This window comes from Lontra canadensis, unplaced genomic scaffold (assembly GCF_010015895.1).
Source record: "Lontra canadensis isolate GAN:19392208 unplaced genomic scaffold, GSC_riverotter_1.0 scaffold12, whole genome shotgun sequence".
In the NCBI taxonomy this organism is placed as follows: Eukaryota; Metazoa; Chordata; class Mammalia; order Carnivora; family Mustelidae; genus Lontra; species Lontra canadensis.
In genome coordinates, this window is record NW_022631006.1 from 9,122,123 (window position 1) to 9,135,991 (window position 13,869).

At 49.7% G+C, this 13,869-nt stretch overlaps 1 protein-coding gene across 5 annotated transcripts in view; it reads left to right on the plus strand.

Annotated features, from left to right (window-relative positions):
- The first annotated feature begins 309 nt into the window (after nt 1-309).
- The window catches only part of ONECUT1 (one cut homeobox 1), a 38,935-nt gene continuing 25,375 nt past the window's right edge, over nt 310-13,869 (plus strand). For 3 of the 5 annotated variants that reach the window (XM_032856429.1, XM_032856433.1, XM_032856431.1), the window contains exon 1: nt 310-1,872. In XM_032856429.1, coding sequence (XP_032712320.1) covers nt 768-1,872 — 1,105 coding nt within the window. In that variant the 5' untranslated portion in view covers nt 310-767. Of the gene's footprint in view, nt 1,873-9,836; nt 10,261-11,832; nt 11,947-13,869 lie in introns of those variants that run through there. The other 2 variants (XM_032856430.1, XM_032856432.1) reach the window with 2 other exon arrangements.

The window sequence follows — 13,869 nt, forward strand, 5'->3', positions numbered from 1 at the left end:
CCCGGCAAGTGCTACTGGGTGAGAGCCCACCCGAGCCTTAGAACCGAGAGGGGCGCCAAGTCCCCTGGGGTTGCGTTGGCTGCCCCAGGTCGCGCTCCACGCCAGGCCTTCGCACGTGCGCACCGCTCTAGGGCCATCAGGCGCCGCTATTAAGGCGCGGGCCCCCCCCCCTTCATCATTTGTACAGGGACGTCACGGGCCGCGCGCGAGGGGGCGGAGGGGGCGGGGCCGAGCCGCGCGCTTGCGCGCTGAGCCGGGCGGGCGTGAGGGCGGGCCGCGGCGGCGGCGGCGGCGGCGGCAGCGGCTGCATCGGCGGCAGCGGCGGCGGCGGCGGCGGCGGAACCGCGGCCACAGAGTCTGCAACAGTAACCGAGCCATGGCTGGAGCTGGCCAGCGGCGCGGGCAAGCAGCAGCCGCGGAAGACGCGCGGACTGCGTCAGGGGAGCCGGGGGCCTCAGAATTCTAAGAAGGAGAGGGGCGAGAGGGGCCCAGGGGCGGGCGGGCTGGGGGCGCCGCGCTCGCCCAACGGCACGGATCCTTTTTGGAAATTAATATTTAAAAAAAAGCCGAGGACGCAGAGGGGAAGGTGGGGGCAAGAGGGAAGGCGAGACACACAGAGAGGGAGACAGAACCCCACAGTGAGAGGAAGGAAGGAAGGCAGGCAACAGTCGCCGGCAGCCGATGTGAAGACCGGACTGCGTGCGCCCTTCGCCGCCTCTGCACGGCCTCATCGATGTTGTGTCCGTCGCCCGCTCGCCCGGATCACGATGAACGCGCAGCTGACCATGGAGGCGATCGGCGAGCTGCACGGGGTGAGCCATGAGCCGGTGCCCGCTCCTGCCGACCTCCTGGGCGGCAGTCCCCACGCGCGAAGCTCCGTGGCGCACCGTGGCAGCCACCTGCCTCCCGCGCACCCGCGTTCCATGGGCATGGCGTCCTTGCTGGACGGCGGTGGCGGCGGCGGCGATTACCACCACCACCACCGGGCCCCCGAGCACAGCCTGGCCGGCCCCCTGCACCCGACCATGACCATGGCCTGCGAGACTCCCCCAGGTATGAGCATGCCCACCACCTACACCACCTTAACCCCTCTGCAGCCGCTGCCGCCCATCTCCACCGTTTCGGACAAGTTCCCTCACCATCACCACCACCACCATCACCACCACCACCCGCACCACCACCAGCGCCTGGCGGGCAATGTGAGCGGTAGCTTCACGCTCATGCGGGACGAGCGCGGGCTGGCCTCCATGAATAACCTCTATACCCCGTACCACAAGGACGTGGCCGGCATGGGCCAGAGCCTCTCGCCCCTCTCCAGCTCCGGTCTCGGCGGCATCCACAACTCCCAGCAAGGGCTCCCTCACTATGCCCACCCGGGCGCCGCCATGCCCACTGACAAGATGCTCACCCCGAACGGTTTTGAAGCCCATCACCCGGCCATGCTCGGCCGCCACGGCGAGCAGCACCTCACGCCCACCTCTGCCGGCATGGTGCCCATCAACGGCCTTCCTCCGCACCACCCCCACGCCCACCTGAACGCCCAAGGCCACGGGCAGCTCCTGGGCACAGCCCGGGAGCCCAACCCTGCGGTGACCGGCGCACAGGTCAGCAATGGAAGTAATTCAGGGCAGATGGAAGAGATCAATACCAAAGAGGTGGCGCAGCGTATCACCACCGAGCTCAAGCGCTACAGCATCCCACAGGCCATCTTCGCGCAAAGGGTGCTCTGCCGCTCCCAAGGGACCCTCTCGGACCTGCTGCGCAACCCCAAACCCTGGAGCAAACTCAAGTCCGGCCGGGAGACCTTCCGGAGGATGTGGAAGTGGCTGCAAGAGCCGGAGTTCCAGCGGATGTCTGCGCTCCGCTTAGCAGGTGAGCTGGGCGCGTGGGGAGATAAGGGATTGGGGAGGCTAAAGAGACTGAAAGAGGAAAGGAAAAAGAGAGAGCTGGGCACGCATCATCCCATCTTCCTTTCTCCAAGGGGAGGTGGCTAGTTCCCAGGGCCTGGTAGATCTAGCGACGGCTCCTAGGAGCAGACCGTCTCCTCCAGGACTCTGTACATTGGGCTGTGGTAGGCTCCGGGAGCTCACCGGTACTGCCTGAGCGAATGCGGGGACGCATTTGTGCTCTGAGACTGTGCTGGAAGCGGTCGCCGCCAGAGGCTAAGAGAAACCCCCGCACCTGGCCGGACACGGTCTGTGCGTTGCTTCTCAGTTGGGCACTCCGGGTTTGGGAAGAGGGAGGCGATTCTTGCATGGAACTGAGCGCAGATACTGCCCGCTCGTACCCCCGGCACATTCCCGGGAGTCGGTTTGGAGCGTGCCGGAGCTGCACGCCTACGTTTGGCTGAACTTGGTGCGGTGACTCCCCCCCCACACACACTTTTTTGGCGCGAGGCAGTAGTGGGAGGGATGGGGAACACCCTCTGAGAGTTCCCGCAGAAGGTTCTGAAGCCCCCGGGAAGGTGTGTGGCGCCGAAGCTGTTTAAGAGTTAGCAAGCACTCTGCCCTGGTAACCGGCTGTGGAAAAGGGAGGAAGGCAGATGGTGCCGAGGTAAGGGTGAGGGCGGAGGGGCAGCAAGGGAGCTTACAGCTGAGCCCAAGGACCGCTTTTTGCTGCCGACTCATTTACGACTTCATATTTCGTTTTATTCCTCTGCATTATGTTTTGAATGTATCCCCGTGTATGGGGGTGGGAGTGTGAACATGACCCCCAAGTCTTGGAGCAGAGGTCTTCCGGCCCCAAAACCCGGGAGTTAAGCTGGAAGGTCTCCGCGGCGCGGCACAGACAGCGTCTATCCTTCTTAGCCTCTCTAAGCCAAGGTGCGTGGAAGGCTCCGGGAAGCTGGTCGAGGGGACAGCTTAGCCCAGTCTGAATCACACCAGATATTTCAAGCTGATTCCGCGACCCCTGAGGGCAAAGGACACACGGGGAGGTAGAGCCAAGGGCAGCTGAGGGCGGACACGGTTTGATGAGACCCTGCCGACTTGATTGACTCCTGGTTTGGTGCTACTCCCCCAGCCCCAGTCTCAGCCTGGTGCCCTGGCCTGAGTCCTGACCAAGAGAAAGGTAAAAGCCGGAATGAGGGTTTGTTAATTAACTGATCGTTCTCCATTAATTCGTCCCTGGAGAATGAGAGACAGTCAATCCGATCAGAGCCGGGGGCACTGAGCCGTTTCACAGTCTAAAATCAAAGCGAGAGGCCAACCCCCTCCCCCACCTCATGCGGGCCAATGAGAAGCTAGAGGGAGGCAGGTGCCGGCGTGCCAGGGAGCCTGCCGCTGGATCTGGAAGCAACCCCAAAGCACTCTTTGGGTCTGGGCACTGGTGGCCTCCCTCCCGCGGGTCGAGTTCATGAGCCTCTGCCCCGCCAGGGTTTTCCAGCCCAGCCCTGTGCTCACTGGTTCCAAGCAAAATCCCCAGCAGGCTATTGCAGCTTGTGCCTGGAAGTTAGGCGAGGTGGAGATAGGAGGACAGGAAAGCAAGGGAGAGATTGACAAGGTGTCCTCTGGGGCTCCCACAAATCCATTCCCTGCCCTGTGTGCATCCACCATATCGCCTCCCACCCCGCTAAGCTGACCGAGATCAGAGGGCAGCTCAGGTTCAGGAAGGGGTGGAAGAAAGGGATGCCCTTCTCCCTGACTGCTCAGCCTCTGCTGGCCCCAAACTAGTGGCTTTTTTTACAAGTCCAGGTCAGCCTCACGCCCAGCTTCATAATCTTGTACCCAGGCAGTGCTCACATAGACCAGTCAGTGGGGTGAGGAGAAATGGAGGAAAGGATTGGAAATGAAAAGCGATCCCCCCTAGGGAAGCATGCCCCACCCCCCACACCCCGAAGGTGCTTGCTGGAGACTTCAATGACCGCCTCTCCCCACGGCCCCTGTTGCCCCCTGGAAAATCAGACTGACAGGTTCTGTTCAGAGATGACCCCCAACCCTGGAAACCCGGCCTTGCAGTCTGAACTACACAAGTGGGAGCCTCAGTGCTGTTGAAGTGGGAGCACTAGCACTGTAACCCTCCTGTGGGAGGTGTGGGCATGCCAGCCAGTACTCACCCTAGCCAGGAGGCTATGGAAGGGGTGACAGTCTGGCACCCAGCCGCCTAAGACTAGTCATGCTCGCCGGAGGCACTTGGCCTTTTTCTTTGGAAAAAAAAAATAATAATAATAATAATAAAAGGAAAATCGGAGACTCTGGCAGCACAAAACTTGGCACCCACCCCCAGGTGGAGTTGCATCCTAGGACCCAGATGGAGCTTTGAGTGTTTAATTTTCCTCTCTTTAACTTAATCAAACGGGTGGGAAAGGCTGGGTTGGGGGCACTTGCAGAGCAAGCCCAACCGGAATCAATCTCATTACACTTCAGGAACCACGACCTATTTTAAAATCACTGAAAAACCATGAGCTTTCTCTTTAATATTTTCATTTCGGAGTTGGGGTAAGGAGGGAGTCAGGCCATTTCCAGACTCTCCAGATGATCCTAGGAGGTGGGGTAAGGAGGGAGTCAGGCCATTTCCAGACTCTCCAGATGATCGTAGGAGGCTCGATCGCAGACTTAAACAAATGCATTGCAGGGCATTTTCGCCAAGGCTGTGGGACATTGCTTGGGGGAGGGGGGTTCCCACCACCAGCCTCCATGCACAGAGGTGTCCCTTGCAGTTTGGCTTGCTGCTGCTCTAAAGACCCCTCCACCTTGTCCTTACCCCTCAGGGCAGTTTCTTCGCTCATTGGCAGAGTGGCTTGTCCATGCCCTTCCCTGTACCTGAGGTTCCATGAAGTCTTGTTGCGGAGAGTCAAAACCTCCACACTTGGCAGCATGTTTGGGGAGGCGCCTTCTCCTTACAAAATTACATTGGCTTGGTGGGAGATGGGAGGAAATTCTCATCAGATTAACTACCTTAAAAAAAAATCAATACGTGTTCCCTCAATGTAATCTTGCTGCTGCCCCATTAAAGTACAGTGCAGCTAGTCTAGGGGCCGCATCTCATCTGAGATGGGGTGGGCGGGCCGCACTGTACGGGTGGGTGGGCTCCTCCGCCTCTGACGTGGGCACCTATTAAGACTTGAAGAGATTAGTTTCCAATTAAAGATTTCAGAAGGCTTTGGCCCCAGTAGGGGAGCTGTCAGCATCTGAAGAGGCTGCAACACGCACCCACCAGAGGGCAGAGCACCGCATACAGAGGAGGCAAGGCCCAGCGGGTTGGGCAGAGGTGGGTGCTGGGCCCCTCGGACTCTGAGGTACCTGAAGGAAGGGTACCTCCAAACAGCCCTGGGGAGACTGCCCAGTCTCCCACACCTGGGACTTCGCCCCTTTCCCGTCCAGAATTTGCCCCAGAAAGACCTAGAGGAGAGCCAGAGCTTGGGAGAGAGTGGGGGTAGAGGAGGGATGTTTGGCCAGGAGGTGGCCATGAGAAAGTCTCACAGGGACCAACCTGGGTTGTGTTTGCCATAAGTGGCCTTGCGGTCTGGTTGATTGATAACTGGCCTCCACGCAAGTCCATTTGCTTTTTGTTAATATTTATCCCGGCGGGTGACATTTCAACTGCCCCCCCCCACCGCAATTCCCTGGGCCAAGTTAGCCAAGAAGTAGCAGTGCAGTGTTGGGCCTTGGGAACCTCATTTTCCCAAATCTCAAAGACTCCTGAGCCAGGAGGAAAACTGGGACTGGGACTCAGAAATTGGAAGGGTTCCTGGGCCCAAGAGAAGGCCCCAAGCAGACTGGTTGCCTCTCGCCCCACTTCTCACATGGTGCAGCTGCTCCCAGCGGCTGCGGCAGCGGTTCAAACAAAGGGCCTGTGGGGTGCGGCCAATGGCAGCCAGCCTCACAGCCCTTGAGCCAGTGGGACTGACTGGGAGGGGGTGTAGAACAGAGGGAAGGGAGTGCCTTCTCCAAAGGCTTGGTGTGGCCTTCTCCCTACGTGCTGTGGTGGGGGTGGCCAGTTGTCAGGAGGAGTCCCAAAGAACCCCCACCCCCTCAGGGTGAATGGTGGCCATGTGCCCAGGGAGTCGGCTGGGAACCCCCCACCAAACACACACACAGCAGCACAGCAGGAAACCAAAAGTTCTCACCCCAGTCACCAAAAAGTTCCCCATGGGCCTTTGCACCCATGCCTGATCCCTTGAGGGTTTGGGGACAATCGTTCCTTCTTGCACTCCCCAGGAGCACAAACCCCAGTGAAGGGATGAAAGGAATGCCTAGTGTTAAGAAGTGTGCATATGGTGAAGATTGGAGCCCACTGTTTGACAACGGTAGGAAGACCTGCTTCTGAGTCTTGAGGAGGTCTGGTAGTTCTTGTGTGGTGACCCTAGTGTCAGCACAAGCAGGCTGGCCACCTGAGACAAATAACCCCATTCTGATGGTCCCACCAGTGGGTGCAGCCCCAAGTTACAAGCCCCTTGAAAATGCCCAAAGGGTGATCAGGGTCAGTCAGAGCAACCCGCTGGCCCCAGGGTTGTAGTGGTCACTAGAGACCCAGGCCCTGCCATAGCTATTTGACAACTGGCACTTGGGACAGACTGTGCCAACAATACCAATTTTAGCAACAAAATAGCTGAAAGCCCAAGCTGCATCTTTCTTCATCTTCAAGCTTTGATCCTCAGTGCCCTTCAGGGAGCTGGCATCCTGCCCTCCCAGATTCCCTCCATCGGGGAGCCTGATGGGCTATGTGGTGCCATAGCTCCGCACGCCCCCTGCGGGCTGCCGTCTGCCACCAGAGAAGCCCTTGGTTCAGTGAGCTGTGGAGAGGAAAGGGATGCTTGCTGTGGCTTTGTTTCTACGTCGCTGTACTGCTGATTTACAAAACAACAGTTATTTTCTGGTACAAAAGGGGTGTGGAGGAGGAATATATCTTGGTCTCCAACAATGTCTGGTTATTACCCCAGTGATGAGACAAAATTGCCAACCCCCACATTACACCCCAGCTCTGACTTCTCTAAACAAGATACGTGTTTGGACTTTCTATCCAAATTATACTTTTGCTGGCATGTTTTTATTTTGAGGAAAGCAGGGTCAGAGTAGAGAAGGTGACCCTGGCCAGACTCGAGTAGGAGGTTGGGGCTGGAGCATATAGTCCTAGGAGCGTGGATTAGTGGTTCCTTTGTTTTGTTGTTTCCCCTTCTAGCTAACTGACAGGAGTCAGGAGGCAGCCCTGAGGCTTTGAGCTCGGAGGGCTTTGTTTCCTCTTGAGTGGGGTGGGTGAAAGGGCCTGCAGAGGCCAACTGGCCTGGAGCACTGGTGCAGCGTCAGGACCCTGGACAGGACCCCACCAGCCCCAGCCTGGCCCTGTTTCTCTTTGCTGCTGGAAAGTGGGTAGAATGCCTTTGAAGAGTTGTAGTAAGGAAGCGAGAACTAACAGCTAATATTCTGAAGTTCATGAGAAATCTCGAGGCCCCGCCAGGAACATTCACCAGCACAGTCAAGTAATCAAAAAGATCAAACCTATCTTTGTCGATAATTGATCTTTTCCTCCCTCCCCAGCAGCTTTTCTGTGTATGTCTGAGTACACGTGCACACCCGCTTATAAAATCAGAATTCGAGTCCCTATGGGTGTGACAGGGGTTGGATCATTAAGCTAAAACGTTCAATTCAGTCCCTTTGATCCCGTGCTGGGGAAAAATCTATAGTCATCTCTAATCTACGGGGTCTTTAAGAAGGTTGTTACATGAGCTGTTTTGATGTCATCATTTCCACATTCATGGCAAATTCAGCTAATCAAAAGGACATTGCTACTCAAAGTTCTCAGAAGAAATCGTTCTTACAGGGTGTATCGGTAAAATTTATTCTTGATTTCCTTGTACAAAAGAAAATCCTCAAATCTGATGGAGTTGGGTAATTTAAAAAGGGGTTCTCTGTGTCTTGCTCCTCAAAATCCATTGTTAGAAGCCTTGCTCTTCAATTAAGTGCTCCACATATTAGAATAGTTAAACACCAGATTAATGCTTTAATTCAGCCAAGAAGCCTTGATGGATTGGATGAGAAATGACTAGTTTCATTTCAGTTAAAACAGCAGAATTTCCACACTCTTGATAAAATGGAATGGTCCCCAGCCTAGGGTAGCAATAGAAGAAGGGTCTTATAGAACTCATGGTAGTTAGGATAGATTTCTCATAATTCTGGTAAAAGCATTCAACAAGTATTCATTAAATACTATTTTCATCATGTCTCTATTTAAATAAGATGAGTAAGCACCTTTGGGAGAAGAAAACCACATTATTTCTACATGAGAAGTGTCAGCCTCATAAAGTTCAGTAAAACGAAAAAACTGATTTCTTATGTTTGTGAATTTATTGCACAATCATAAATTCCTATCTTCTATCAATAGATTTTCACGGGTTTTTATTTTGTGACAAATAACTTAGTACTAATGAGGTTTAATTTCCTCCTGAAGTGATAGGATTGGATTATGTGACTAGACCAATCACAAGGCAGTCTGATGATTTGATGCAAACATAGGAACTTATGTTTTATTACTGAGTCTTGCTATAGAATCATCTACCTTGTGTTTCTCCCAAAAAAGTGTTACATTATCATAAAGTTGGAAAAATACTAGCTTCTAGAATCTTTCTTCTCCTTTAGATGAGACAATCTGGTAAACCTCCCAGCTGAATGGAACCAGTCCCTGAAATACTACCCATCCAGTTTGTCATGGCAATTGATAAGGAAGGAACTTATATCTGTTGTGTACATCTTATTAGTTGGGTACTGTACTGGGACATATAAGATCTAATTTAATATTCTATTTCAGTGGCTCCCAAATCTTGCTCCACTTTCGAATCACTTAGGGACCTTTACAAATATGATTTCTAGCTAAAATCCAGGGTCTAACCTAGGCATTGGGATTTTTAAAAGCTCTGAGGTGATTTTAATGAGCAGCAAAGTTGGGGAACCACTAGTTTATGTGGTAGTTACTATTATTTTCCCTCTTTCTATGTTCACTAAGGTTACATAACTTATCTCTGGTAACACAACTGGAAAGCAATGATACCCTGAAATCAGCTTGCCTAGCTCAAAGCACAGAACCCTCTTACTTTCCACCCTGTGCCTACTAGTACGGATCCACCAGGTCAGTGGACCTAGAATGTGGAGGTGTCCGATTTATTGTCATAAACACTTGATCTAGAAAGTGTCTGCATAGTAAAGGTCTTGCTAGTGGAGAATGTGTATATCCCTTTGCGACTCACAAGGAAGGTTACTTATGGAAACTTATTTCTTTTTTACTCAAGACTTATAAGAGAGAACTTTTATTGCTGTCTTTTGAAGAAGCAGCCAGAGGCAATGTAGGGCAGAATGAGAGCTAGACATGGAACCGAGGTCTCCCTGTCCATTTGTTTACTTAAACAATTATTGGTGGGCAAGACCCAATCATTGGATGTGTTCTGTGGGTAGGACTGGCCCATTGGAACTCCTGCCTGAAGGAGGGCCCAAACACCCACACCTCCCATGCTTTCAGGCATTGGTGTTCTGAGATCTGCATTTGCACAGCAGTTACATTTCTTTGCTTCAGATCATTGTCTGTCTTGCTATCCCAAGCTTGCCTGTTACTCATGTTTTAGGACTATGTACACAAAAAATAATAAATTAACTAAAACTCTGTGTATAAGTTGGCAGTCATCCAGAGGACAACTTAGAATTTCCCTCAAACACTAGGTGTTTCCAGTTATCCATGTGTCTCTCATCTTCCTTTGCATATGCCATAGGGTATTCAGAATCAACAGTTTGTGAAATCACTACTTTTCTTTTTGCATCTGGTGATGATCTCATAGTCCCAAAGAGAGGTTATCAAAAGAACACAATAAACTATGAGCTTTTCGCTTTCTTTCCTGTTGTCTCCTAATACAGATCAATGGCCCCGGAAATTAAATAAATAAACGAGCGAAGCGCGCCACCTAGTGGCCTCCATGCTCACTGCAGGTGAAGTGTGTGAGAGGAGTGGCTAACGCGATTCAAGTATTGATGGAGTCACAAAAATCGTTCATTAAGGCAATTTAATCTTTGCTATTAAATGTCCTTCTAATTCATTTAGGATAATTAAGATGCAGTTAAAGTGATTAAATTCTAATTACTTATGCTAGACAAAGACATATTTGTCACACTAATGCGGTTAACTAAGGACTCAGAAAGAAAGTTAACATTTACTTCAAATGATGCAACTGGAAAAATCAGTTCCTCTTTTCATCATTAATCCAGCGAGCCGGGTGATTATGTAATGGCACTGCAAGCTCATTAAGTAGGGGAAGTGCTGATTAAAATGACTGCTAGGAGGAAAACCTGAACCAAGAGCACCTCCGTAGTTCAGTCGGCAATCCCAGCAAAATTTCTTGGTCTTCTTTCCTTCTAAGCCCCCCACCCATAAAATAGTAAGCAGCTCCCCCATTTAAAAAGGGACACCTCACAGAAAGCCTTTATTGCCAGCCTAAAGACACTGTTAAACCAAAAGACATTTTTACGTGGTAAGTGGAGTCTCAGCATAGGGAGGAGCTAGGCAGATGGGCTGGGGAGGGAATTCCTGAAGTCAGCAGCTCCAGAATGAAAATGTTTTCTGAAGGATTCTGAGGCCACGTCCCTTCACAGAAGCTCCCTTCCAAGTAAGCAGTCCTTCTCCCCTTCCCTAGATCCACTTTTACTGCCTTTGACTCCAGAGGACAGATTCCTCTGCATGGGATCCTGCCACGCTTGATTGTTATGCACACTCTGAAGATTGCGAAGTATACCTCAGATGCAAATAGGCCTTTTTCAGTATTTTTCTGCATTCTCATGTAAAGTCATCTAAGATTATAAACCCTCAAGTTACTGAGGCTATTTTACCATAATGTCCACAAATAATTCCCAGCCTCTTATGGTAGCTTGATTATGAGAGCTCATTAGAGAGAGATGAATTGAAACAACTGGATTTGAAGTTTGCCTTCCTCATAAAAATGGCTTTCTAAGGTGGTGCTCAGCATTTGTCCAGGGTGGGGAGGATGATCAAGGATGAAGATGGTCAGTCATAAAATTGAGGATTATTTTCACCAGGAGATAGGTGTCTTTTAACCCTGTTAAATTTGCATACTGAAAATCATAATTGTGGAGATTGCATCTTTCCCCTTTTTATCTCATTGGACTTAAATATTATCCCTGTTTGCCTCATAAGCAAAGACTTTAAAGTTACTGTATTCATCAGTTACATAAGTCAAACAACTACGTTTAAAAAATAAATTGGCAATTACTTGGATACTTACAGTTATTATTAATTTAATCAGGTTATGGCATTTTATATTACTAGAATAAACAAACAAATTAAAGTTAAAAACCCTGGACTAAGAACCAAAAGCCCCAGAGAAAAGTTCTCATACTAATTAGCTCAGAGAACTTGTCATTTACCCTGTCTGGGCCCTTAGTCTCCTTAAATATAGAAAGAAGGATTTGGCCTTAGGGCCCTTCCAGGTCCCACATTCTATGATTGATTGCCTTCTGGGATGCCTGTGTATCCACCGCAGAGTCTCTTGTCTCTATTTAGTGCACTGCCCAAAGTCAGGATTCAATGAAGTGTAAGCTTCCGGGGCTCATCTCTTGGGCAAGGTCTCAGGTCAGGCTCTACAGTCACATGGTCAAGAGAAAGCAGCCCGTCCAGTCAGGAGTGCCACCTTCTGGCACAAAAATGCTACAGTCTCAGATTCCAATTCCCGTGTCCTAATAATACAAGCTATTGGTGAGGATTTGAATCAACAGGAATTTGTACACTGCTGGCTGGTTGGGAATGTAAATTCAGACCATTGCTTCAAAAGATAATTTGGCATTGTCTCATAACCCTGAACCTACACTGTCCAATGGTTTTACTCTTTGGCATATACTCTAGATAAACTCACAGATGCTGCTGGAGATGTGTACAAGACTGTAGCAGAATTGGTCATAAGAGCAAAGAAGCCAGAAACATCCCAAGCGTTCACTGACAAGGACACATAAATTGTGATATATTCCTGTAATGCAGTAGTATACTGCAATGCAAATGAACAGCTATACACAAGTCTTAGGAACATAGTTGAATTAAAAAAAAAAAAAAAAGCCATGGACGATCACACATCAAAACAATACCACTTTTCCAAAGCTCAAAAGCAAACAGTGCTGAACAATTTATTGTTTGGAGATACTTAAGAATGTGGTAAAGCTATTTTCAAAAAACAAATGAATAATAAACTCAGATTCCAGAGTTACTCCCGGTTGGGGAAAGTCAGAAGATAAGTAGCTTGAAAAGCCAGTGATGTTGCAGTTCTTTTGTTGGACGCTGCCCTCACCAAATGTTCATTTTGTTACTTGGCTTCCTATCTTAAATATCCATTATTGTTCCTGGAGGTAAATATTTTTAATTTTAACATTGGGGAGGAAAAGATTTTTTTTTTTCCTGGCTCTCCAACCCAAACAGCTTGGACCAGACAAACCCAACAGCATTTGTACACAGTTCCTAGCCACGTACTAAACATCAGCCCTCCTAGAAATTATGTTCTGCCAGTTGTAGACAGGACATAAGAAGTGAAAAGAGGATGTTTATCACAGCACTTTCTACAAGAGCCAAATTATGGAAACAACCCAAGTGTCCATCAATTGATGAATGGACAACGAAGAAACGACATGAGGGCACCTGGGTGGCTCAGTTAGTTAAGCATCTGACTCTTGATTTCATCTCAGGTCATGATCTCAGGGTCACGAGATTGACCCCTGCATCAGGCTCCACACTGGGCATGGAACCTGCTTAGGATACTCTCTCTCCCTCTACCCATCCCCCACCCACTTGCACACTCTTTCTCTCTCTCTAAAGATAAATAATAAAATATTTTTTAAAGGAAGATGTGGTATGCACATACAATGGAATATTACTCAGCCATAAAAAAGAATGAAATCTTGCCATTTGCAATGACCTGGTTAGAGCCAGAGAATATTATGCTAAGTGAAATAAGTCAGTCAGAGAAAGACAAATACCATATGATTTCACTCTTATGTGGAATTTAAGAAACAAAACAAATGAGCAGCGGGGAAAAAAGAGGGACAAATCAAGAAACAGACCCTTAACTATAGAGAACAAACTGCTGGTTATCAGAGGGGAGCAGGCCGGGGAAAGGATGAAGTAGGCGATGGGGATGAAGGAGTGCACTTGCTGTGATGAGCACAGGGTGATGTATGCAAGTGTTGAATCACTATATTGTACACCTGAAACTAGTATTACACTGTATGCAACTAATTGGAATTTAAATAAAAACTTTGAAAAATAAGTGAGAGAAGAAATTTCATTAGATATGGAAAGAGAGGTTTGGTTTTCATTCATTTGAGTACCAGCTACAACACTGATGTGCTCAGTACTGGGGACGGTATATACAGCCGACTTGTCCCTTATGATTCACTGTCTAGTGGGGAAGAGAGACAAATAGTTCTTTTCCTTCTTGATTGTTTTGTGTGTGTATGTATGTGTGTGCCAATAAAGAGAAGTTTGGGGTGTGATGAAAGGACAGTTTTGAAGATCTGGAAAATGAATAGGACTTGAGTCAGAAATGGAAGAAGAGGTCCACAGACAGAAGGAACAGCAGTATGTGTGGTGGCCCTGGTTGAAATATGTTCTGCTGAAGATTTCTAGAATCTGAATTACTATATAGCTGAAAGCTTGTTTCTTCCCTAGCATAGCTAAGTGACATAATACTTTTCCATCGATAACAAATGTGTTCTCAGGCACCTGGGTGGCTCAGTGGGTTAAGTGTCTGCCTTCGGCTCAGTCCATGATCCCAGGGTCCTGGGATCGAGTCCCTCATCAGGCTCCCTGCTCAGTGGAGAGTCTGCTTCTCCCTCTGCCCCTTCCCCTGGCTCATGAGCACGCTCTCTTTCTCTCGAAAATAAATAAAATCTTAAA